The sequence below is a fragment of the Otolemur garnettii genome, unplaced genomic scaffold, assembly GCF_000181295.1.
Source record: "Otolemur garnettii isolate 467f Iridium unplaced genomic scaffold, OtoGar3 scaffold00131, whole genome shotgun sequence".
Taxonomy (NCBI): domain Eukaryota; kingdom Metazoa; phylum Chordata; class Mammalia; order Primates; family Galagidae; genus Otolemur; species Otolemur garnettii.
Window position 1 is genome coordinate 4,380,205 of NW_003852526.1, and position 24,431 is coordinate 4,404,635.

General features: G+C 38.3%; 1 protein-coding gene across 1 annotated transcript in view; it reads right to left on the reverse strand.

Moving 5' to 3' along the window:
* Positions 1–1,210: 1,210 nt before the first annotated feature.
* The window catches only part of RETNLB (resistin like beta), a 79,016-nt gene continuing 55,795 nt past the window's right edge, over positions 1,211–24,431 (reverse strand). The window contains exons 2-4 of the mRNA XM_003798202.3: positions 2,633–2,784; positions 2,074–2,154; positions 1,211–1,483 (exon numbers count right to left, since the gene is read on the reverse strand). Of these exons, the coding sequence (XP_003798250.1) occupies positions 1,356–1,483; positions 2,074–2,154; positions 2,633–2,759 (336 nt within the window). The 5' untranslated portion in view covers positions 2,760–2,784 and the 3' untranslated portion in view covers positions 1,211–1,355. The remainder of the gene's footprint in view (positions 1,484–2,073; positions 2,155–2,632; positions 2,785–24,431) is intronic.

Below are 24,431 nucleotides of genomic sequence, written 5' to 3' on the forward strand. Positions count from 1 at the left end.
TTTGGACAAGAAAGTGACATAGTCTACTTTATTTTTTTAAAAGGCTCCCTCTAGCTGATGTAAATAGAAGCATTGAACTAATATCACAATAATTAATAGTATACATTTGAGTAGAATATAACAATTTTGAAAAGTAACTAATAAACAGAAAGAAAATGTTTTGGCAATGTATTTCTTAAATGAGAAAAATGGGGCTTTCCCTCTTCCCAAATATTTCATATGCCCATGGAGAAATAACTATATTTTACTAGAGTGAGAAATAAATATATTCCTAATTTTTCTTTTCATACTTGTCAATTTCTAGATACCTACTACTTATAGTTAAGTAGATAGAAAGGAAAAAATTCTCTTGTAACAATGTCATTCAATTTGTTTGAATTTCTTTTATTTGTCAACAATCACACCACGATTGTTAAAAATTGTTTTTGATGTTCTGTCAGTTGACAGCTGGGTTGTGCCATCCTTCAATATATAATGTGAAGGCCCCAAACTAGAAGGTTCCAGACTTGTAAAGGGACTTGTTACCCAGTTGCTGGATCATTCCCCTACTCAAATTGACACTGGGATTTTTGCTCATTCCTTGGTTTGGCATTCTGCACATTTTTATGCCCCAGGATTCTGAACTGTGGTAAGATTCAATGACTGATTAGATCTCTGGGAAGAAGGCAATGGTAAAAGAAATCCCCATGGTAAAAGCACATTGCAGGCACTCCAGTTTAGGTAAGAGTGCATATATGAGATATAAATTAAGAAATTTATTCTTTTAATTTGAAAATTGGGACGGTGCCTGTGGCTCAAGGAGTAGGGCACCGGCTCCATATGCCAGAGGTGGTGGGTTCAAACCCAGCCCCGGCCAAAAACTGCAAAAAAAAAAAAAAAAAAAAAAAATTGTTCTTGCCTTCTTGCCTGCCCACACCTTGAAAATTCTTCCCACACACTGCTTGAAGCTTGCTCTTCTAGTCGGCAAGTTCTTTGTAGCTCATGCTAGTTCATTTGCCTGGACCTCATGCCAAGCAATAGGCCTAGACAAAGAGATCTTTTGTTGAAAAATGAAGAAACTGAGGGGCTTGGGTGTCATTCTGTTTTTCCCATTCTCCCATATCTGTCATAGCTGCCCATCCCTCATGCCATATCAAGATGTAGTTAGTGAGGTTTTCATTTTCTGGCTACAGAAGTCCCAAGCTGGGGGCAATAACACCAAAGACATAAATACAGGTAGGTGCAAAGTTTGTCTTTATTACTCAAGAGGCGGGGTTGAAACAAAAACAGGGGCCTGATTGAGAGATGTTTTCTGGTTAGGATCATAGTTTCACTACTGTCATGATCACGAAGTTAGATTCTCAGCTTTTCCCCTCTCAGGCCACCTGGCAGCAGCGGGCCGCGGTCCAGTCCATCCCAGGGCACTGGCAGTGGCACGTGGTTTCCTGCCGGATATCCCATGAACCACAGCCATAGCCACAAGCACAGCCAGTGACAGACATCCCTGCATGGGCATATGACACAGAGCTCAGAGTTTGTGGAATCTGAGAGGAGGGTGGTCCACCCATAACCATCTTTCATCTATGTGCATGCAGCCCAGGGGTAAATGTAAGTTTTGTGAGTCCTAAAGCTAATTCAACTTTGACAGCCCATTTCAAGAAAAGAAAACCAAAATCACTAAGACAGATGCACGCAGCTGTGGAAGAAGCCCATGGAAGTGAGGGACTTGGAAGTTGAGAGTTTTGGTTTCCTTTGATACATGTTAAATTCACACCTGTACTGGCCCCCACCTCCCACTCCCCGCCCCAAGTAGGGGGTAAACTGGGATGGAGAGATGAAGGGTGTGACGCTGACCAGGAAAGTGAGGAGAGAGGGGGCTGGCATATGGGGATTAGAAGGAAATAAGCAAAGAACCCAAGATCCCTCAATAGCCACCCTTCAGGGCAAGGTGGGTGAGGGATCTCTGGACACCAGATATAGGACTCAGCCCCAGCAAGGTAGAAACCCGAGATGCGGATGGTGTAGGTGCTGGGAGGTGGATGTGGGAGAACACCAGGCATCTTACCCACCATTCCTCCTTGGGGAGTTACTCACCATGAGGGCAGGAGGCAAATTTGCCCGATTGTTTGACACTGGTGCATGAGATCTTCATTGCCACGGCAGGGGGCTTATACTCTGCGTAGGAGAAAAGAAGTAGGAATTGCCACAATCAGTCCCTCCCCTTCCCTTCCAAATTCTCTTCTACCTCTCAGGTGCCACTGTGTCCACAGTCAGGCTGCTCATGAGCTTTCAAGGCTTTGTTTCCTGGTGTGTAAAGGGAAAGTAATAGTTGTGCTTATCTCATAAAGTGGTGGTGAGAATTTAGACAAACCAATCTACATAAAGCTATGTTTTATATCTGATTCATAACAGGCATTCATCAATTATAGCTACCATGCTCTTTCACCTTCCTCTCCTCGTCAGGGAAACCTGAGCTTATAGCCAAGAGCCCAAACAGGGGTATGGTAGTTTAGAAAGCCCTGGGCAGGAATATGGGGCTTGAGTGGACTGATCAGAGGTTGGGATCTTAGATGAGATAGAGACAAAGTTATTATGAGAGCAGGAGGCATGAGCAAGGGGTAACCGTCCCCTCCCCCTTTCCCCAGTAAGTTACCTGGACTGTTGAGAAATTCCTTGATCTTTTTTTCCACAGTGGCTTCTAAGGAATACTCAGTACTTCCTGGGATAATCAGCTGGAGAAGGGGGATGAGGATGAGCAGAAGGCAAATGGTCGGCTTCATCCTGGAGAGAGTCAATGTCCTGGGGCTGGGAGGAGAGACAGAGAGAAGCTGAGATCCCTGCACTCCCTCATGGCTGTGAGGGACAGAAGACAGGATGGCTGAATAATAGTACTAATACTGCATTCTTGTAAGTGGTTTATAGAAGCATGGAGGGCTGCTGCAGAGCATACTCACCAAAATGTTCAGAAAAGTTCTGCAAGGACAGCCCAGGGAAGGGTGTTTTAATATTCAAGATATTGACCCAGGCACTCATAACATACAAACGCACACACAGATAAACATACCCCTAGCACATTCTCATAGACCTGTGCCAGCTGGGGTATGACATGTCACAGCGATCCACTTCAGAGTGCCCAAGATAAGCAACAGCTACCTTTGCTTTAGATCTCTGCCAAAAGAGGTCTTTTGCTTCTCTGTTGTTCCCGCTCCTTTCTTCTTGGTGACCTGATAAGGCTAACACCTGGGCCTCCCATGGCCTGCCCCACATGTAAGCCTTTTGTTTGATCCTTTATCAGGAAACGATTACTTTGCAGTCTGCTGAGTGAGGGACCTACTTGTCACCTGTTCAGATACCATTTTATTTTCCTAGACTAATCTCATTTGTGGGAGAGTCACAGAAAGGCTGTTTAACCATGGCTTAAAAATAAGGAAGTATACTCTTAAGTATAGTACTCTTAAGTATTCTTAAGGAAGTATACTTAACCCTCTTGTCACCTGTTCAGATACCATTTTATTTTCCTGGACTAATCTCATTTGTGGGAGAGTCACAGAAAGGCTGTTTAACCATGGCTTAAAAATAAGGAAGTATACTCTTAAGTATAGTACTCTTAAGCACGCTTAAGGAAGTATACTTAACCAGAAGCACAGCATGTGATCTCAGAGTTCTTTTGGGGGCTCAGCAGGGTTATTACTATCCTGATCTTTTTCTTTTGTGATTTTAGGTTTAACGTTCTTTATAGTGTAACATATTTTGTATTTTGAAAGAGCTGAAACATAATTTCTTATGTCAGTCTCAGAAATTTAGGGACACATTCTTATTTCCTTTAATATATTTTTTAGATTATATTAACCCCTTTTTAAATTTCACAATCTTTTTTCTGTTTTTTTTTTTTTTTTACATCCCCCTTCTCTTTTTCCTTCCTCCCCCTTCTTAAATTTAGTTGTGTTTTTCTCTCACTTAGTTGTTCATCTACTAGTTTCATGTTAGTATTGGGTACATTGGATGCTTGCTTTTCCATTCTTATGACAATTTACTAAGAAGAATGTCCTTCAGCTCCATCCAGGTAAACACAAAAGATGTAAGGTCTTCATCTTTTTTTATGGCTGAATAGTATTCCATGGTATACATTTACCAGTTTATTTATCCATTCATGAATTGATGGTCACTTGGGTTGTTTCCACATCTTGGCTATTGTGAATTGAGCTGCAATAAACATTTTAGTGCAAGTGTCCTTATGCTAAAATGATTTCTTTTTTTCTTCTGGGTAGACACCTAATAAGTGGACTACAGGATCAAATGGAAGGTCTTCTTTAGATCTTTGAAGATTATCCATATCTTTCCAAAAAGGCTGTATTTGTTTGCAATCCCACCAATAGTGAGTAAGTGGTCTCTTCTCTTCACATCTACCCCAGCATCTGCAGCTTTGGTACTTTGTGATGTGGGTTATTCTTACTGGAATTGGCTAATATCTCAGGGTGGGTTCTATTTGCATTTCTCTGATGATTAGGGATGATGAGCATTTTTTCATGTGTTTGTTGTCCATTTGTCTGTCTTTTTGGGAGAAGGTTCTGTTTACATCTCTTGCCTAGTGATAAATGGGATTATTTGCTCTTTTCTTGTTGATTAGTTTGAGATCTCCATAGATTCTGTCTATTGTCCCTTTGTCAGATTCATACCATGCAAATATCTTCTTCCATTCTAAAGGTGATCTGTTTGCTCTAATTGTGTGTCCTTAGCTGTACAGAAGATTTTTAGCTTAATCAGGTTCCATTTATTTACTTTCACTCTTGCTCTAATTCCCAAGGGGAGGTCTTCTTGATGAAGTCTTTTCCCAGTCAAATATGGTCAAGAGTTTTTCCCACACTTTCCTTTGAAGTTTTTATCATTTTGTGTCTTAGATCGAAATCTTTTATTCACCATTAGTCAATTTTTGTAAGTGGTGAGAATTGCAGGTCTAGTTCCAGTCTTCTACATGTGGCTAACCAATTCTCCAGCACCTTTGTTAAATAAGGATTCTTTTCCCCAGTGTATGCTTTTGTTTGGTTTATCAAATATCTGATGGTGATATGAAGCTGGTTTCATCCCTATGTTTTCTATTTTTCTGGTTCCATATGAAACAAAGTACTATGTTTTCAAGTTCTTCAAAGTATAACATTGTTGTTTTAATGGAGGGTCCATTAAGTCTGTAGATTGCTTTGGGCAGAATGGATATTTTAACAATGTAGATTCTTCCCAGCCATGAGCATTTATAGTCTTCCATTTGTTAACATCTTCTGCTACTTCTTTTCTCATGTTTTCAAGGTTCTCATTGTAGAGATCCTTCACATCTTTTGTTAGGTATATTCCTTGGTGTTTCATCTTCTTTGAAGCTATTGTAATCTGTGTCTCAGATTGATTAGATTCTCAACTTGACTGTTATTGGCACATAGAAAGGCTATTGATTTGTGGACATTGATTTAATGTCCCATTGATTTTATATCCTAACATGTTACTGTATTTCTTGATAACTTCCAGGTGCCATGTTTGAGTCTCTGGGGTTTTCTAAGTATAAGACCATATCATTAGCAAAGAGCAAAAGTTTGACCTCTTTTGTTTCTATTTAAATACACTTTGTGTATTTCTCTTGTCTGATTGCATTGGCTAGGACTTCCAGAACTATGTTGAATAGTAATGGCAACATTGGACATCCTGGTCCAGTGCCTTAGTAGAAATGCTTTCAGGTTTTCCATTCAGTATCATATTGGCTGTGGGTTTGTCACAGGTGACTTGTATCAGTTTTCTTTATCCACCATCCCTGCTAAATCTTTTGATTATGTCACCTCATGGTCACAGGGTGGCAGATACCACAGCCTCAGCCCAGACCCTGAGCAGAAAGGACAAATTGGGGCAAGGCCATTTTCTCTGGAGGCTTTGCCTTTTCATTTTGGAAGCAAGATTTTGCCTTAGAAATGAGGAAGATTTCTCCTTGCATTTCATAGTTCACTACTGGGTCACAGGACTTCCATTTCCACTATGTATAGTCTGGGAAAGCAAATTGGATGCCACAATCTCTTCTCTAAGACCTCTAGGCCCAGATGTATCTTACAATTCAGGATGTTTCAGATTTTGGAAGGTACAAATTCTGCATACTATGTTAATCACCAAGGAGGTCTGGGTTAGCACTTTGTATTCAAATATGTTACTATGTCTGCTCCAAAATGATAAATAAAGATCATAAAGAGCCTCACACCAGGCCATGATAATTTTTTCTAACAAATGACTTTCCCTCAAATTTTGGGAGAAAAGTTTTGACTTTTGAACCTTTTAGATTTTGGAGTAATGAATAAGGGATTGAGGGCTCCTAAATGGCCAAAAAAAAGCAAGAATGCTATGATTCATTGTCCAGGACAAGGCGCAGGCCACCACAAATGCATGAGGTTGAAATAAGAACAAGATGAAGAAGAGCAAACAACTGTTTGGTGGCAATTACTAGACGTGGTCTGAGCTGGAAAAGCCTGGCTTTCCCTTTGTGACCAGTCTTTCTGCCACTTTTCCTCCAGATGCCCTCTGAACAATAGCTACTTTTTCTATATATCTCTCTTAGGCAACTCTGAAAATGAAAAACAGCAATGCCTGCAAAAAGGCAAGTATGCATCCTTGATTACCAGATAGGAACTGAGGAAAGGAAAGAGGTATGGTACCCCCTATGACCTGAAAAGATAGAGTCAGACCCCCACTTAGATGTAATTGTTCCTGGAGTTGACTCTGGGGGGAAGGGAGAGGAGAGAAACGGGCTGGGAAGCTGGTCACAACAGAGGGATAGAGAACAAGAAAGAGCACAGACTTGGATTCAGTATAGAAAGTGGGGTTGATTAATTCATTTGTTAATTCAATGAATATTTGTAGAGCTTCTCTGTACCAGTACTAGCTCAGTGATAGCAATGTAGACAAGATCCTTGCCCTCTTATTACTATATTCCAAGGAGGGAGATAAATACACACAGTAAACAAATACATAATATGTCAGGTATTGAAAAATGCCAATGAAGAGAATAAATGAGGGCAAGGCAATAGAGCGTGCCACTGTGCTATTACACATAATTCAATGTGCTCAGAGAATGAGTCTCAGAAAAGATAACAATGAAGAAGAGAGGGGGTGAGCCATAGGAAAATACGGGGGAAATAGTCCAGGTTAAGAAGAGAACTGGTGTAAAGAGTCTGCAGCAGGGTGTGTTAACTATCAAAAAATTCAAATTTTAATTTGAAAGATATCGTTTAAATTCTGTGTAATATTTTACATGTGAACTTAAACTTGCACTTACCAAACAAAAATATCATCCTTCACAGTTTGCACTGTTTCAATTTAAATTTTAAATGCAATTTAGCTTCGTACAACTATATAGAATGATCAAATTGATCTGTAATTCATGTTCTGTTAATTTCTTTTTACAACCACTGGGCTATCATTGTTATTTAAAATCTACTGGTTAATCACAGGAATATGAAGCTGCATATGGATTGGAGACAGGCTGCTAGAAGCAAATGAGGGATTCTGAACTAATACGATCTTACTTTAACAAATGCAGATGTGTAGCTGCAAGTATGTAATGGTCCAGTGCCTTAGTAGAAATGCTTTCAGGTTTTCCATTCAGTGTCATATTGGCTGTGATTCTTACCAGCACCTTGCTTATGGTATTAGGATATTGGCTGGGATTAGTCACTGTGTTATAGAGTTTCCATCTGAGTAATCCTGGAGAATGTTCAGAAAATCCTACACTGAGAAAGTGGAAGAAATAATTTGCTCCTTTAAAAGTTGTACGTAAACTAAGTGCTATCTTTTTAACATTTTGCTTTCCTTTGGAGCTACTTTCTTCCTAAGAGTGTGCTGCTTTTCCAATGATCTAAATATGGAGGTAACTTTTAAATCTTTCTTATCTCCTTTCCCCCATTCAATTCTCCACTGATTACTTTTATTTTACTTTATTTTATTTTATATACATAAAGTCTGAAAAGTTGTTAGCATAGAGTTGCCCCTGCCAAAAGGGAACTGTAAACCTGAATGTGAGCAATGGGCTCATTTATTTTATAGTTAACTTTTTTTATAAGAAGCAAGAGTATACTCTCAAATAATGATAAAAAGTATAATATAGTAAACATATAAATAGTATCATAGTCATTTGCTCTGGGTAGAGTGCCCAGTGCCCCTGGGTAGAGTGCCATGGCATCACAGCTGACAACAACCTCCAACTCCTGGGCTCAAGTGAGTCTCCTGCCTATGTCTCCCAAGTAGCTGGGACTACAGGTGCCCACCATAATGCCTGGCTATTTTATTTTTGGTTGCAGCTGTCATTGTTGTTTGGCAGGCCAGGCTGGACTCGAACCTGCCACCTTAGGTGTATGTGGCTGACGCCTTAGCCACTTGAGCCACAGGTGCCGAGCCATCATTTGTTATCATTATCAAATATTATGTGCTTCTTTACAACAATCAGCATGGGTTTGTGTACATTAGCATGGCCAGGACACTGAGTAATGCACTGTGCTACATTACAGTGGCTACCACATTACTAGGCAATAGAAAGTTTTCAGCTCTATGAAAATCTTATGGAACCACCATTGTATATGTGGTTCATTATTGACCAAAATGTTTTATGCAGTGCATGACTGATGTATATATGCAAATATACATGTATATGTACATACATACATATATATGAGAGAGAGATCTATAACAAAATTGATTTACATACTTTTTAGTGACTTAATTATTGTTGTGTTTCACTGTAATTGGGCATATATGGTAAGCCATTGATGTAAATTGTTGATAACTGTAGCTGCCCAGAGCCCAATCAGGTTTTGTTGTGGCTTTCTATGTATTTTGTCATCTATTAAGTGTCCATGTTGAAGTTGTTTCCTGATAACCAGATGTCATCCCATTCTTGTTATAATCATGGAATCAGACAGATCTAACTGATAAATCATCTTTTCGTCTACCCAGGAGTAGAAAATGGGATTGGGGAGTATCTGAATTTCTCTTATTCACTTTACTCTTGAGATTTCTGAGATGCTGAACTATTTCCCCTAAGGAAAGATTTACAAAGAGGGCAAAGAGTTCTGGAAAGAAATGGATGGAGACTCCAACACATTCACTTTGAAGGGCAAATTTTTTGAAGTCTTAGGTTTAGATCGGACTTTCAGAACTTAGATAATACTTTAGACTAAAAGTTTGAAGACTGAGATACTCCTGATTGAGTTCTATTAACACAAATGGATACAAAGATCCTAGGAGGGTACACATAAGGAGGAGCAGGGGTCTGGTGACCTGGGCTCAGTACACATATTTGAAGACAGGTTCTGGTAAATTGTGTGACTGAGCCTATAATCCTCTTTCATACTAGTCATGATCTGGGAACAGTGTAACTCAGAAAGTTCTGAATTAGGAGGCGATTGTTAAATTTTGCATTGGAAAAAAGTCATGTTTCTAACTTGTTCATTGTTAGTAGTGAGACAAACTTAATGCCACATATTAAAGTTTAATGAGTACTAGGGTCTCACTGTGGGCATATTATAGGTTCATAGCCTTCATGGTTAGACATGAGAAGGTGTCTCTTTCCTTCCTAGTTGTTTATCTTCCCTAATGTCTAATGCCTTACTGGATTTTAAGTTGATTGTAAGCAAGAATCATTTCTTAATTCTTTATATCTTGAGCACCTACATGTCAATGCCAATAGTGGTTGGCTGGTTGAATGAATGCATGAACATAGGCCTAAAAATTTGTTTTATCATTTTGGTTCTATCCTGTTCAATTTGAGGGCCATGGTAATATCTCTCATGCTGCTAAAATGTGCAATGAGATCTTTTGTCAGTTTTTCAAGAGCAATCTCTGAGTTTGAGCTGAAAAGGGTCAAACCAGATACAGAAATGGGCAGACCAGGGTTCCTGGTTCTCACATCCTGTGTTTTGCTTTTCTAGTTCTATGTAGACATCCAGCCAGTTTTAACTGCTTAAGCCTCCCTAATCCTGTGGTTAATAAACTTGAGTTTAGCTTTCCTTTCTCACCTCTCTATGCCTTTTGTCTTAAGCATATAACTTTTTTTTTTTAATCTTTCTACTCTGGCCTTCCAAACTTGGTTTCTCTGGCTAATGAGCCATAATCCTTGTTGCCACTTTCAAGCACCCACATTTATAGCTATCTACTTTTCTGCAGGAAAAAGAGATCAGCTTATATAGTGATAATTATGAAAGGGCTCAACCTTTCTATTTTCTCTCTTAGATATTCCCAGAGGAAGGAAAAGCACTAGGTTAGTGAGAAAACACAAGTGATTGATAAAAATGGAGAGAATTCTCAATGATGTCAGTTGAAAACAATAATATAATGTAAATTGAAATAGCTACTATTGTCAGTTTTTACCTCTCAGATTTACTAGGGTTAAGGATCGAGGGGAAAACGGGCTCCCCATATTCCACTGGTGAGAACATAAAATGATAGCATTTTTTATGGGTCATCATCCGGCACAATATCTCAAAGTTGTAAAATATGTATTTCTTTTGACCCTGAAATTCTATTTTATGGACTTAAATCTAAAGAAATAATCAGTTATATGTACACGTCTTTATATTAAATCATTACATTATTATGTATAGTGGTGAAAAAGTCCAAAATATAAATTATGGCATATTCAATGCATGAGATATTAGGCATGTGTATTGTGAGAAAATATTTAGGACATTTTGGGGGGGTTATAGAAATCAGGGAACAAAATTGTAGAATTTTTTTTTTTTTTTTGAGACAGTCTCACTATGTTACCCTCGGTAGAGTGTCGTGGTGTCACAGCTCACAGCAACCTCAAACTCTTTCTTGGGCTTAAGTGATTCTCTTGCCTCAGTCTCCCAAGTAGCTGGGACTACAGGCACCCACCACAATGCCCGGCTATTTTTTGTTGTTGTTGCAGTTGTCATTGTTGTTTAGCTGGCCTGGGCTGGGTTTGAACCCACCAGCCTTGGTGTATGTAGCTGACACTGTAACCACTGTGCTATGGGTGCCAAACAAAAATTGTATGAATTTTTAAACAGGTATAAATATATTTAGAAAAATGCTGGGAGTGCATATATTATGTTTTTACCATATGTCATATACCATTATGTTGTTATTATATTAATATAACTGCTATTAATAGTTCTCTTGAGATGGTAGGATTAAGGGTGACTTTTATTTCTTTATTTATAATTATTGATGCATTCTACTTTTTCTATAGTGAAAATGTTTGAATTTTCTTCTATTAAAGGCATCTGTTGTGGTGAACCTACAGTTTTCTATGGTGGGTAGAGGCAAGATAGCTGTAACCAGACCTCCAATTCCTACACACATAACTCTTTTCAGTTTGCTGCTCCTCTCATCGAGCAATAGTCTGAACCCTGAATCTGGTCTGGCCTTGTGACTGACTTTGACAAGTGGGTGTGGCTGACACAAAGCTGTACTCTTCTGAGGGTGGGCCATTGCAGCCTTGCATTTCCCATTTTACTCTTTCAAAGTGCTGCCCTGAAGCATTCATGTAAGGAAACCAGGCTAGCCTGTTGGAGGATATGAGGCCACACAGAAGAAAATCAAGGCCAGGATCACATGCCAGACCCATCAGACTCTGCCGCTGAATGCAGCCACATGAGTGAGTCCAGGTGAACAACACCCACCGAAAACCACAAATCATGAGAAATAATAAACCATTGCTTTAAGTCATTAAGCTTTGGGGTATACTGTTATTCAGAGACAGATCATTGAAACAACCACATTAAACTTTTATTTTTTTTAAATTTCAGATTAATATGAGGGTATACATGTTTAGGCCACATTGTTTTCATTTCTAAGGTAAAGTTCAAGTTGTAGTTGAACCCTTCGCCCAGGGGACATGCTGAATACCCTCACATTGTGCATTTTAAAAGGACTATGGGTGTCAATCTAGCTTCTGAGGAGCTGGAAATTATTAGCTCAGAAGTTTAGGCGGAACCTCTGTGGCTATCGTGGTGGCAGAGTTTGACTCGGAAGAAAGACTGGTGAGTAGAGACCACAGTGGAAGGCAGCATGTCAGCAAATGAGTGGCAAGTATGCTTTAGCATGTGTGCAGCTTTTCCTCACTGAAGGAGAATGGCATCTCCAAAGTATCTGCCCTCAGAAGCAACTCCTGTCTGGCTCTCAGCAGAGTTTGGGGACCCCCATCCTATCGGCCCTGTGGGAACAAGTCCTTGGCAACTCTCCTAAGTCTTGTGCTTTCTTACCCAGTAGGACCTCAAGTGGTAGAAGAAAAGAAAGACTTCCTACTATTTTTTAACATACTCTCAAAAGCTTTATTTCTTGCCCAAAGGCATGAACGATTTCTCAGCAATACTGGACAAAAATGTTACAAAGGTCTTTGTTAACGTCTATGTCCTATGAAGCCTGCAGGGAGAAACATCCAAGGAACCTTCTCAATGCTTTGCCCCCTAGGGAGGTAAATGTTCTGGGAATAAAAACTTGAAGGTGGGGCCCATGAGTCTGTGTCTCAGGCATCAGCCTGAGTTTAGCCTCAGAGTGTTGATTCCCAGGACCCTTAGCATAACCTAATTATGCCCTATCACTTATGAACATCCAACCCATGACTGAAATGACCATGTGTGGGAGTCAAGCAGGCAGGCTGAACTCCTCATGGGCCTTCCAACTCAGGGTAAAGTGTCCAGTTGGGGAAATGTCTATCCCTGCATGGGGATTCAACAATGCAGGTGGGCTAAGACTTTTAGATTCTTAATCAACAACTTTAAATTAGGGAAGTTGAGATAGCTCAAAGGATTGGAACTTGTTTTCCCCCTTCTCTTCTCTCTGTGTGTTATTTGGCCATTTCATTACCCTACATCCCTGTTCATCCTACCATTAACCTTTACCCAACCTTCCTGGGGCTGTAATCTCCCCTGTCTCATATTTTAACCTGGCCTGCTATGCATTCTTGCATGTTTCCTCTGTTTTTGTACCCATTCAAAGACTCCTGAGAAGCAAGACCAGTGCTGCATTGTTTCAGCTGCTACCTAACACATGAATTAGTATATGCCCTTTTAAGCTTCCAGGCTTTATAAGTTTGGTGTAAAGTCTCTTGATTTCCTCAGCATCATCTTCCTTGTTGACCACCATCCCAGGTTGGGGTCCATGAGCATCCTGACAACCACAGAGGCTTATGAGAAACATTTCAGACCCAGAGCTGCTCCACTGCCCCAGTGAGGAGGGAGGACACATCATCTTTGGCAATTTTAGGTACATTTTCCATGTTGGTGGGTCATTGGGCATGAAAGAGTGAAGTCAAGTAAGTTATGCAGACACAAAATGCAATATAATTTTATAAAAGTAGAAATAAAATAGCCAAGTTATTTCTTTTTCTGGTTACAAGACTTCCTGAGACCACTAAGAATGAAGGCCACACAGATTCAGTTTCACAGGATGTGTTCTCAACATAGCTGTTTTCAAAGCCAGATGTCTGATGATGAATGTTGACTCTCTTTTCTCCTACTGGGTAATTGATATTTATTATAAAACTAAACAGGAACATGCAGGGTTTGGGGAAAATAATTCTGACAACTCCTAGTTTTGATATTCAATTTTTTGTAATTCAACTCCCCCAAGCATACTCATCATGGGTGTCAAATTCAGTGACATATATCTTTGCAATCAGTCTCCATTATTATTAGTTTGTCTCTTGCGTGCCAGGCCTTGGCCAAGAGCCCAATCATAGCATGAGACTTCAAAGCTGTGTTAACAAATAGAAGTACCATGATTTATTGTCACACGCACAGACCTGGGAGTTGTACTTATAGATCAAAGTGTAGGGCTAGTCAGACTATGTCTCCATCCACACTGAGGATCTGAGTAACTCAGAAGACTCACAAACAGTTGGGAGATACTGGTATATATCTCATTGCTTCTCATGCTTTTATCTATTCGTCTGTTATTTCTACACATTCTTCTCTCCTATAAACCTTCTACCTTCCAGCATAATAAACTCACAAATTCCTCTTTATATGAAAAAAGAAGCCATTCTCCTGATTTTTCATTCCTGACATCCTTTCTCTTCCTCCTGTCTCCACCCCAACTCTTTGTGCCTTGCCAGTCTCTAGCCTACCCACACCTAATGACTCTTCCCTTCTCCGCCCTCCCTGTCCCTTTCTCTTTCCCTCTCCCCCCTCCCTCTCTCCCTCTTTCTTATCTCCTTCCACCCTCTCTCTCTCTCTCTTCCTCTGTGTCCTCCCCTCTAAATACTGAAGCTGTAATATCTTCTTTTGGCCTTTCTGGGTCATTTCTTATTGCTAATGTAGGGCAGGATCCTCAACTACAGCCCTACATCCCCAGCACCAGCCTTAAATCTCAAAATGACCTTTGACTCTATCTTAGAAAATGGCATCACCTCCCATTGTCCTAGCTGTGAAACAAGAGGAATCTGCTTTCTCATCCTTAAATTGGTGACTATGAGTTTAAGAAGTATGGTAAAGATTACATAGGCTGTGTGTGCAAAGTTACCATGGCAGCATTTAGTAAATATTAATTATTATTATATCTATTAACAAATTACATTATTGCATTATTATCCTCTTCAAAATCAAATTTCAATAAGGTGAGCACTCATTAATAGGCTGTTGGGGCTAAATTGGTTTATTTTGAGAATGAAGAAACAAACTCTCTTTGTCAAGGTGGTTAGTTTGGCTTGAAAGATGAAGCCTCAAACTGTTATTTCATTCAAGTTGATTCTAAAGCTGAGGTACTTAACAAATTACACCCAAACTGAGAAATAAGTAATAATCTTACACCCAAACACGTTCATTCTTTCCAGAAATTATTATTACAGTGCAATGTGACAGAGTCGTATGCACTGACTCACCCAGGTAGAACTGACCTGTCCAGGAAGGATCAAGTGCATGTTCCACCCAGGAAATAACAAATACACCAATCCCTGCCCCCTGCTCCTTTAAATCCTCATCCACCATAGCCCATTTGTGGAATTCCTTCCTGGTCAGGGATTTCACCTGCCCTGCACCCAGGTGGAATAAAAACCACCTGATCATACAGAACCAGGGCTCTGTTTTCCTTTTGTTTTGCACCTAGAAATAATCTTTTATCTTTGGGTCCAGAACCTCTCCCGGTACTCCTGTTCCTTCCATTCTTGTGATATAAGCAGCAGGAGAGGCTAGTCACAGATCTAACCCTCACTTCGTTCCTTTGAGCCTGTATATTGCTCACTTGGGGGTTGTAAAGGGTGACATTTCTTATTCAGTGTTGCATGAACGTTGCATCCCCCCTCCTCCCACCTAATGTTTGTAACCACTATTTCCATTTACCCCTGGCTGGGCTGAAAGGAACCCCACCCAACCTTCTGATTTTCCTTCCTGATTTTATCATGATGGTGACAGATGGAAATTTTTATGACGATTTTAACCAAGAAATTGACATAAAACAAAAGGCAAACAAGGAAAGCATGATGGCAAAAAGCAGATGGATATCTATTTTAATTCATTAGTTCATTTAAGAGTATTCATTTATGAATGTTTATTTATTCAGTGTTGGAGATCACAACCATTAAGCTACAAATAATTGCTGTTTCCGTTTTCTGGTGCTGCTCTAGTCCTACCTTAAAAATTAGTTTTTTCTCCTTGTGTTTCAGGACCCCTCATTAAAATCAGACTTCTCGTTTCTAGTCATATATGCCTCGACTTCTCTCAGGCTAGATTTTCCTATAGGTGGAGATTTCTTATTATCATAAGAAAAGAGCAAACATATGTAGGAGAAGGGAAGATACGGTAATAAGGTTATTACTGCCCTTCTCAGTCTGCCTCCGGGTCTGTTCTAGGTCTTGACTCTGACTCAGAAACAATGTCTTTTCTATTATTGACGCTTTTATTGATACAATTTGTATTAGATTCCTAGGGTTGCTATGGTAAAGTACCACAGATTACGTGGCTTAAACAGAAGAATTTTATTACCCATAGTTCTAGAGGCTGTAAGACCAAGATCAAGTAACAAGGTTGTCTTTTAAGAGCTCTATCCTCTCTATCCTTGGCTTGTAGAAGGCTGTCTTCCCCCTCTGTCTTCATGTGTCTTTCCTCCGTGTGCTGTGTGCTGACCTCGTTATCTTAGAAGGACACCAGTCCTATTACATTTGGGCTCATGCCAACGAGCCCATGTTAGCCTAATGACCTTGTTGAAGGGCCTATTTCCAGATGCAGTCACATTCTGAGTTACTGGAAATTACACCTTCAACATATGAATTTTGGGGTATAATGCAGGTGTTCTAATTCAAACAGACTGGAGATTAACTGAGGTACTGGAGCGGAGGAGGGAGCAGGTATAACGTGTCTTCATTCAGCTCCCAGTGGCTGTGAAGCTATGTTAAGTAGGAGGTTCACCCTTTTCCAGCTCCTGGTGCCGGGGAGCTGAGCTACATAGAAAGTCTACAATCTGCAATCTGCAATCCACAATCTTTGGTCTGTACAAGTGGATGGTCCTATATACTTTTATACCCAGGGGGAACAATAATGGTAAGTTGCTAAGCAGCAGTTACATAAGCATGACTTCACTGTGTACAGTTATGGCTATTTGGCAAGGCCATGGTTGAGAAAGCCAGACAACTTTGTCTGGCCCTACATAGGGGTGTACACAACTCAGCCTATGACATCATCTGAGGGGAAAGCGGAAGACAGTGCACTGCTGTTAATAATTAATAGTTTCTATATATCATAGAAGGCAAAGTAACTCAAAGTGAGTGTTTTAATAGAAAATCTTTTTTCACAGTGTATCATGATAAAATTTTAATAAGACCACTTCAATAACAACATATAAAGGTTTGTTTTGAATGCAGCAAGACAGTAAAGATAGACAATTTGGATGTCAAAAGGGGAACAATACTGCTTGGAATGGGGAAAAAAACTAAAAGAATGTTTTATTTACTGACGTAGACATCCTTTCACTGCTATGTCAAGTCTCAGAAAATAAAATATTGAATTATTTGTGGGCTCAGAGAGCAAAGTTAAAGTGATCAAATACAGAATATAATGTGTTCAACATATTTAAAGATTGGGATTGTCAAGAAAAAGGTAAATATAGGCTGAGGAACAAAATGATGTTATCTCCTCGGGACTGAAGCCCAGCATCCAGACAGGCCACCCAGACCCAGAGATACAGATGGCCTCTGCCTCAAATGGGGCTCACCCACTCCCCAGGAGCTGCGCTGGGGCAGCTGAGAGCCACCCAGGCCCAACACACTGCTGCCTCTTAGGGAATGGAGCGGTGAGCAGGTTGGTGGCAGCTCTTAGGCTTTCATCCTGCCACTACACCAGTGCACCTTGAAGCTGGAATGTGGGGAGGGGCCACCTCCTGAAGCCTTGCTAATCTCAGTTAGCACCCTGGTTTTGAAGGGGTTCTGAGAGGTGACTTGTCACTAGGACTAGAAAAAGAGTTGCTTCTCTCTTAGCTGCTCCAGGTCGTGTCTAATTCAGCTCCCAGATGTTTGTACCACCCCACCCAACCTTCTGATTTTCCTTCCTGATTTTATCATGGTGGGGACAGATGGAAATTTTTATTAAGAATTTAACCAAGAAACTGACATAAAACAAAAGGCAAATAAACAAGGAAAGCATGATAGCAAAGAGCAGATGAATATCTATTTTAATTCATTAGTTCATTTAAGAGTATTCACTTATGAACGTTCATGGAGGGCCTACTTGTGATGAACCCTTTAAAATTTCCTCAGAAGGCTTTTCAGAAAAGTAGCAGCAAAACAGGGTCTCAGATGATCCCTAGCTGAAGGAGGAAGAGGGCAGCATGCTACCTTTCCTAGGCAGAGTGTAGGCCACGCGCAAAAAGGCATGAAAGAGCACTGTGTGCCCTGTGGGACAGTAAGGAATTTGGTGGTTTGGGAGGGTCAAAGTGAAACAAGCTGGTGAGGATGGAAAGTTGAAGAATTAGGACACAGCCACATCCTATTCTTGAGATTTATCATTTTCTATTCTTTAAGTGAGACTCTTGGGGGGGGGCAAAAAATGTTATATACAAGCCTATGTATAATAATTGCACAAAGAATTGGCAAATTCTTCCATAGAATTCGCAAATGCATTTGAGTATTGGGGGCAACTTTGATGATTTTATCCCAAATACATGTAAGAAAAATAATCAGCCTAGGATTTTCCCCATGTTAATAAACCTTCCCAAAAAAGAAAATAAATCCAGATGATATGTAGTAAGTGATTGAAAAATTTGGTGCCCTTGGGATGTTATGGGAGAATATATAATGTGCATATTTTTACTTTAAATCAATACAGAAAGTTTACCATGGTCCTGAAGTGAGTACAGATTATGCAAACATCACTAGTTTATGTTAGCCAGGAATGGTATAAGAAAAGAATGAACAAGTTGATATATTTGGTTTCTCAGCAATTCTATGCCCTTTTTAAATAATAGTTTTAAAAATTTTTATAAATAAGATTTTTAGCTTAGAAATCAATGTCTGCTCATTACTTTTGGTCACAGTAAAAAGCATTGCTTTAAAAATCCATTCAACTTCCTGCCACATTGTTTCAACTCTAGACATAGATTGCTGGTTAAAAAGAAAAGTTTGAAAAATAAGGTTGAAACCAATGAAAATAAATAAAATGACAGAAATTCAGAACAATCAAATTATTAAGGATTGCAATGGATATGGTATAGTCTCTAAGGTTGTCCACAGTGAAACTGACCAGGGAGTAAATAATAGGTCTGCCCCTAAACCCAAACAGTGAAGCAAAAGCAGTCCATTTAAACTCAGAAAATAGATATATACTCCTATGTTAAAATGTGGATTTACTTAGGTGATAAAGCCCTGAGCAATAATTGTGTAACCAATCACTCCTGAGATGACATTAAAAATCAATGAGATATAAACCATTTTAATCCTGGAGCCCACATAGCCTGGTTTTGACAGCTAACAGGTAATTTCAAATACTTAATAATTTAATCAGTCCTTCACAAACCACCTAACTGGGAATTTTTTCTTTTTCATATTTTTATATTTTTATTTTTTACTGTGGTAAGAACACTTAACATGAGCTCTACCTTCTTTTCTTTTTTTTTTTTTCCTGCAGTTTTTGGCCGGGACCAGGTTTGAACCCACCACCTCTGGTATATGGGGCTGGCGCCCTACTCCTTGAGCCACAGGTGTTGCCCAAGCTCTACCTTCTTAACAAGTTCTTAAGTGCACAATACAATATACCTTAGGTACCATATTGGACACCAGATTCTAGAATTTATTCACCTTGTATAAAATTCATCTTGTATAACTGAAAGTTTATAACTGTTGAACAACTCCTTGTTTTTCCCCTTCCTGAGTCCTTGGCAGCCACCATTCTACTTTCTGTTTCTATGAGTTTGACTATTTTGGATACCTCGTATAAGTGGAATCATGATTGGTCTTTTGTGACCCACATATTTTGCTTAACACAATGCTGTCCAGGTTCACCCATGTTTCACCTGTGGCTGAATTTCGTTGTATATATTCCACAATTTCTTTATCTATTCATCATCAATGAACATTTAGGTGGTTTCCATCTTTGCTATTATGAATAATGCTACAATGAACATGAGAATGCTGATATCTCCTTGAAATCTCAATTGCATTTCTTTTGAATGTATACTCAGAAATGAGATTACTGGACCATGTGGCAATAATATTTTTAATTTTTTGAGGGACAACCATACTGATTTTCGTAGTGATTATACCATTTTATGCTCCCACCAATAGTGTACAAGGGAACCCTTCCTCCATATTCTCACCAACACTTTTTATATTTTGGATAATGACTATTCTAACAGATGTGAAATGATATGTCATTGATTTATATTTCCTTCATGATTAGTGATGTTGACCACCTTTTCATATACCTGTTAGTCAGCTGTGTAACTTCTTTAGGGAAATGTCTATTCAAGTCTGTGGGGTTTTTTGTTGTTGTTGTTGTTGTTGTTGTTGTTGTTTTGAGACAGGGTTCTACTGTGTTGCCCAAGTTAGAATGCAGTGGCATCATCCTAACTCACTGCAACCTCCAATTCCTGGGCTCAAGTGATCTTCCTGCCTCAGCATTCTGAGTAGGCACACACCACTCTACCTGGCTAATTTTTGTATTTTTTTGTAGAAACAGGGTCTTGTTATTTTGCTCAGGCCAAGCAGTCATATGCCTTGACTTCCTAAAGTGCTAAAATTACAAGTGAGAGCCACCAAGCCTGGTCTATTGCCCATTTTTAAATCAGGTTGTTTGGTGGGTTATTTCTTGATATTAAGCTGTGAGTTTCTTAAATATTTTGGATGTTAGTTCCTCAGCTGATAGATGTTTTATAGATACTTTCTCCTAATCCATATTTTTATTCTGTTGCTTGTTTCCTTTGCTGTGTACATCCTTTAAGTTTTATGTAGTCCCACTTGTTTGCTTATGCTTTTGTTGCATAATTTTGGGTATCATATCCAAAAAGTCACTGTCAAAGCAAATGTCAAGGAGATTTTCCATTTTCTTTAAGGAATTTATAGTTTCAGGTCTTAAATTTTAAGTCCTTAATCCATTTTGAATTGACTTTTGTGTACAGAGTAAGATAAGCTTACAAATGCATTATTTAATAAAATATCTTTACACTGAGAATAAAACATTGGTTAAAGAAATTGAAAAAGATACAAATAAATAGAAAGATGGCCTGAGTTCATGGATTGACAGAATTAATGTGGGAGCAGCACCTATGGTTCAAAGGAGTAGGGCGCCGGCCTCATATACCAGAGGTGGTGGGTTCAAACCTGGCCCTGTCCAAAAAGAAATAAAAAGAATTAATGTGGTTAAACTGTTCATACTAACCAAACTAATAATACAGATTCAGCACAATCCCTATTAAAATTCCAATGGATTGCATTTTAATCAAAATGGATTAAAGACTTGTGGATATCTAGATGTTCCGACATTTATTTAAAGAGACTATTCTTTCCTCATTTTTCAATATATTCTTGTTGCTCTTGTCAAAAATTAGTCTACTGTATATGCTTAGGTTTATTTCTGAGCTCCCTATTATATTCCATTTTTTTCTATGTGTATCATACTTTTTGTACAGTCCCATAGTTTTGATTATTATATAGCTTTATAATATAACCTAAAATCCAGAAATGTGATATCTTCAACTTTCTTCTTTTGCCAGATTTCTTTGGCTATTTGTGGATTCAAATGAATTTAAAACTTTTTTTATTTCTGTGAAAAATGACATTGGAATTTTACTAGGGATTATGTTGAATCTGTATTTCAGTTTGGGAAGTATGAACAGCTTAACCATATTAATTCTTTCAACCCATGAACTCAGGCCATCTTTCTATTTATTTGTATCTTTTTCAATTTCTTTAATCAATGTTTTATTCTCAAATATATTTTATGTCTTTGTTTAAATTTATTCCTAAGTATTTTTTTATGTTATCATAAAACATATCTTTTTCAGATGTTGGTATAAAGAAATGGAGCTGATTTTTATATGTTGATTTTGTGTCCTCTACCTTTATTGAATTTGTCAATTTGTTCTAACAGTTTTTGTGTATATGGTATCTTTAGGGGGGGTTTGTAAATATAAGATCATGCTGTCTGCTAACAGAGATAAATTTACTTCTTCCTTTCTGATTTGGATGCCTTTTATTTATTTTTCCTGTCAGATTGCTCTTGCTAGTAATTCCAGAACTATATAGAATAAAAGTGGTGATAGTGGGAATTCTTGTCTTGTAGTGGGTCTGAGTGAAAAAGCTTTAAGTTTTCTCCCATTGATTATGACTTTAGCTGTGGAATTTTCTACAAAATATCCTTCTATACCTATTTTGTTGAGTGTTCTTATTATAAATGAATGTTGAACTTTTTCAAAGTTGATCTATTGAGATGATCATGTGGTTTTTATCTTTCATTCTTAACCTAATTTTATACCTCAAGGAATTTGAAAAAGAAGAAACTAAATCCAAAGTTAGTAAAAGGAAAGAAATAATAAATATTAGAGTAAAAATAAATAAAATAGAGAATGGAAAACAACTAAAAAATCAACAAAACCAAGAGTTTTTTTTGTAAAAATACACAAAACCAACAAACTGATAACCACAATAAGGAAAAATATAAAAGATACAAATAAAACCAGAAATAAAAGAGAAATTACACTGGATGCCTTAGAAATAAAAAAGATCATAAAGGCCTATTAAGAAAAATTATATGCAAACAAATTGTATAACTTAGAAGAAATGAATACATTCCTAGAACTATACTACCTACCAAGGCAGAATCAAGAAGAAATAGAAAGCTTGTTCAGACTGTTAGCAACTAAGGAATTTGAGGTAATCAAAACTCTTCCAACAAAGAAAAGCCAAGGACCATGGATTCATGGCTGAATTCTATCAAATGTTCAAAGAATAACCAATGTCAATCATTCTTAAACTCCTCAAAAAATAGTAGAGGGGATACTTCAAACTTGTTTATGAGGCCAGCATTAGCCTGATACCAAAGCCAGACAAGGACACCATAAGAAAAGAAAACTATAGGTCAGGATTTCTGATAAATATAGATGTAAAAATTCTCCAGAAAATATTATCAAACCAAGTTCAACACATCAAGAAGATTACATACCATGGCCAAGTGGGGTTTATTCCTGGGATTCCAAAAATATTTTGAAAAGTGATTTAATCTTATTTTGTATCAGCATGTTCAAGTTTTCTATTTCTTCATAAATTAGTTTATGCAGGCTATTTGTTTCTGAGAATTTACTCATTTCTTCTAGACTATCCAATTTTTTTGCTGATAATTCTGCATAATAGGCTCTTACAATCCTTTTTTTAAAATTTCTGTGGCATCAGTTTTAATGTCTTCTTTTCTGTTTCTGATTTTATTTGTTTTCTCTCATTTTCTCAGTCTAGCTAAGGGTTTGTCAGTTTTCTTAATCATTTTCAATTATTATGGCTACATAATAGTTGTATTATCTTTATAGGGCACATGGAATATTGGGTACAGAGATACAATGTGAATTACTCAAACCAGAGTAATTATGGTATTCATTACCTCAGGCATTTATCATTTCTTTGTGTTAGGAACTTTCCAATTCTACTCTGTAGTTATTTTAAAGGAAAAAAGGGGAACACTTATACACTGCTGGTGGGAATGTAAATTAATGCAACCACTATGGAGAATCCTTAAAAAACTAAAAATAGAACTACCATATGACCCAGCAATCCTGGAATACATCCAAAGAAAGGGAATTCAGTATATCAACAAGGTAATCTGCACTTCCATGTTTATTGAAGCACTACACACAATAGCCACAGTTTGGAATCAACCTAAGTGTCCGTCAATGGATGAATGGATATAGAAATTGTGATAAATACAGATAATAGAACATTATATAGTCACAAAAAAACCCTACCATTCCAACAACATAGATGGAGCTACAGTTACATTTAATGCTTATGTTTTTTAAATTTCATACTAGAGAAAAAAGCAGTTTGCACATCACCATTACATTTTTTTACAGCCTTCTGTATTTGTCTATGTATTTTCCTCACCAGTAAATTTCATTCTTTCATATGCTTTTGTGAAGCTCTTTAGCATCCTTTCATTTCAATTTGACAAGCTCTGCCTTAGCATTTCTCATAAGGCAAATCTTTTTTTTGGGGGGGGGGTAGAGTGCTATGGCATCACAGCTCACAGCAACCTCCAACTCCTGGGCTCAAGTGAGTCTCCTGCCTCAGCCTCCCAAGTAGCTGGGATCACAGATGCCCACCACAATGCCCAGCTATCTGCAGACTCATACAAAAACATGGAAGCTAAATAATCTTTTTTGTTTGTTTGTTTTTGGTGGGGTTTTTTTTGTGACTTGCTTTAGGTTGTGGCTTTTTCTTTTAATTTTACATTAATACAATCATGGGGTACAGTGTGGTGTTTTCATATACAATTTGAAATATTTCCATCAAACTGCTTAACATAAACATTATGTCATTTTCTTAGTTATTATGTTAAGACATTTATATTCTACTTTTAGAAAGATTCACTTGTACCCTTGAAAGATAAGCCATTGAGGTGATCCCTCCAATCACCCTCCCTCCAGCCATCCACCCCCTCACTTCCACTCCCCCCTCCTCCCCATATTCTAAGGCTATAATTAGCTTATAGTTTTCATGAAAGCTATAAATTAGTTTCATAATAGAGCTATGTACATTGGAAAATTTTTCTTCCATTCTTGTAATACTTTGCTAAGAAGAATATGTTCCAGTTCCATCCATTTAAACATGAAGGATGTAAAGTCTCCATCTTTCTTTAGGGCTGCATAATATTCCATGGTGTACATATACCACAATTTATTGATCCATTCGTGGGTCGATGAGCACTTGGGCTTCTTCCATGACCTAGCAATTATGAATTGGGCTGCAACAAACATTCTGATACAAATATCTTTGTTGTAAT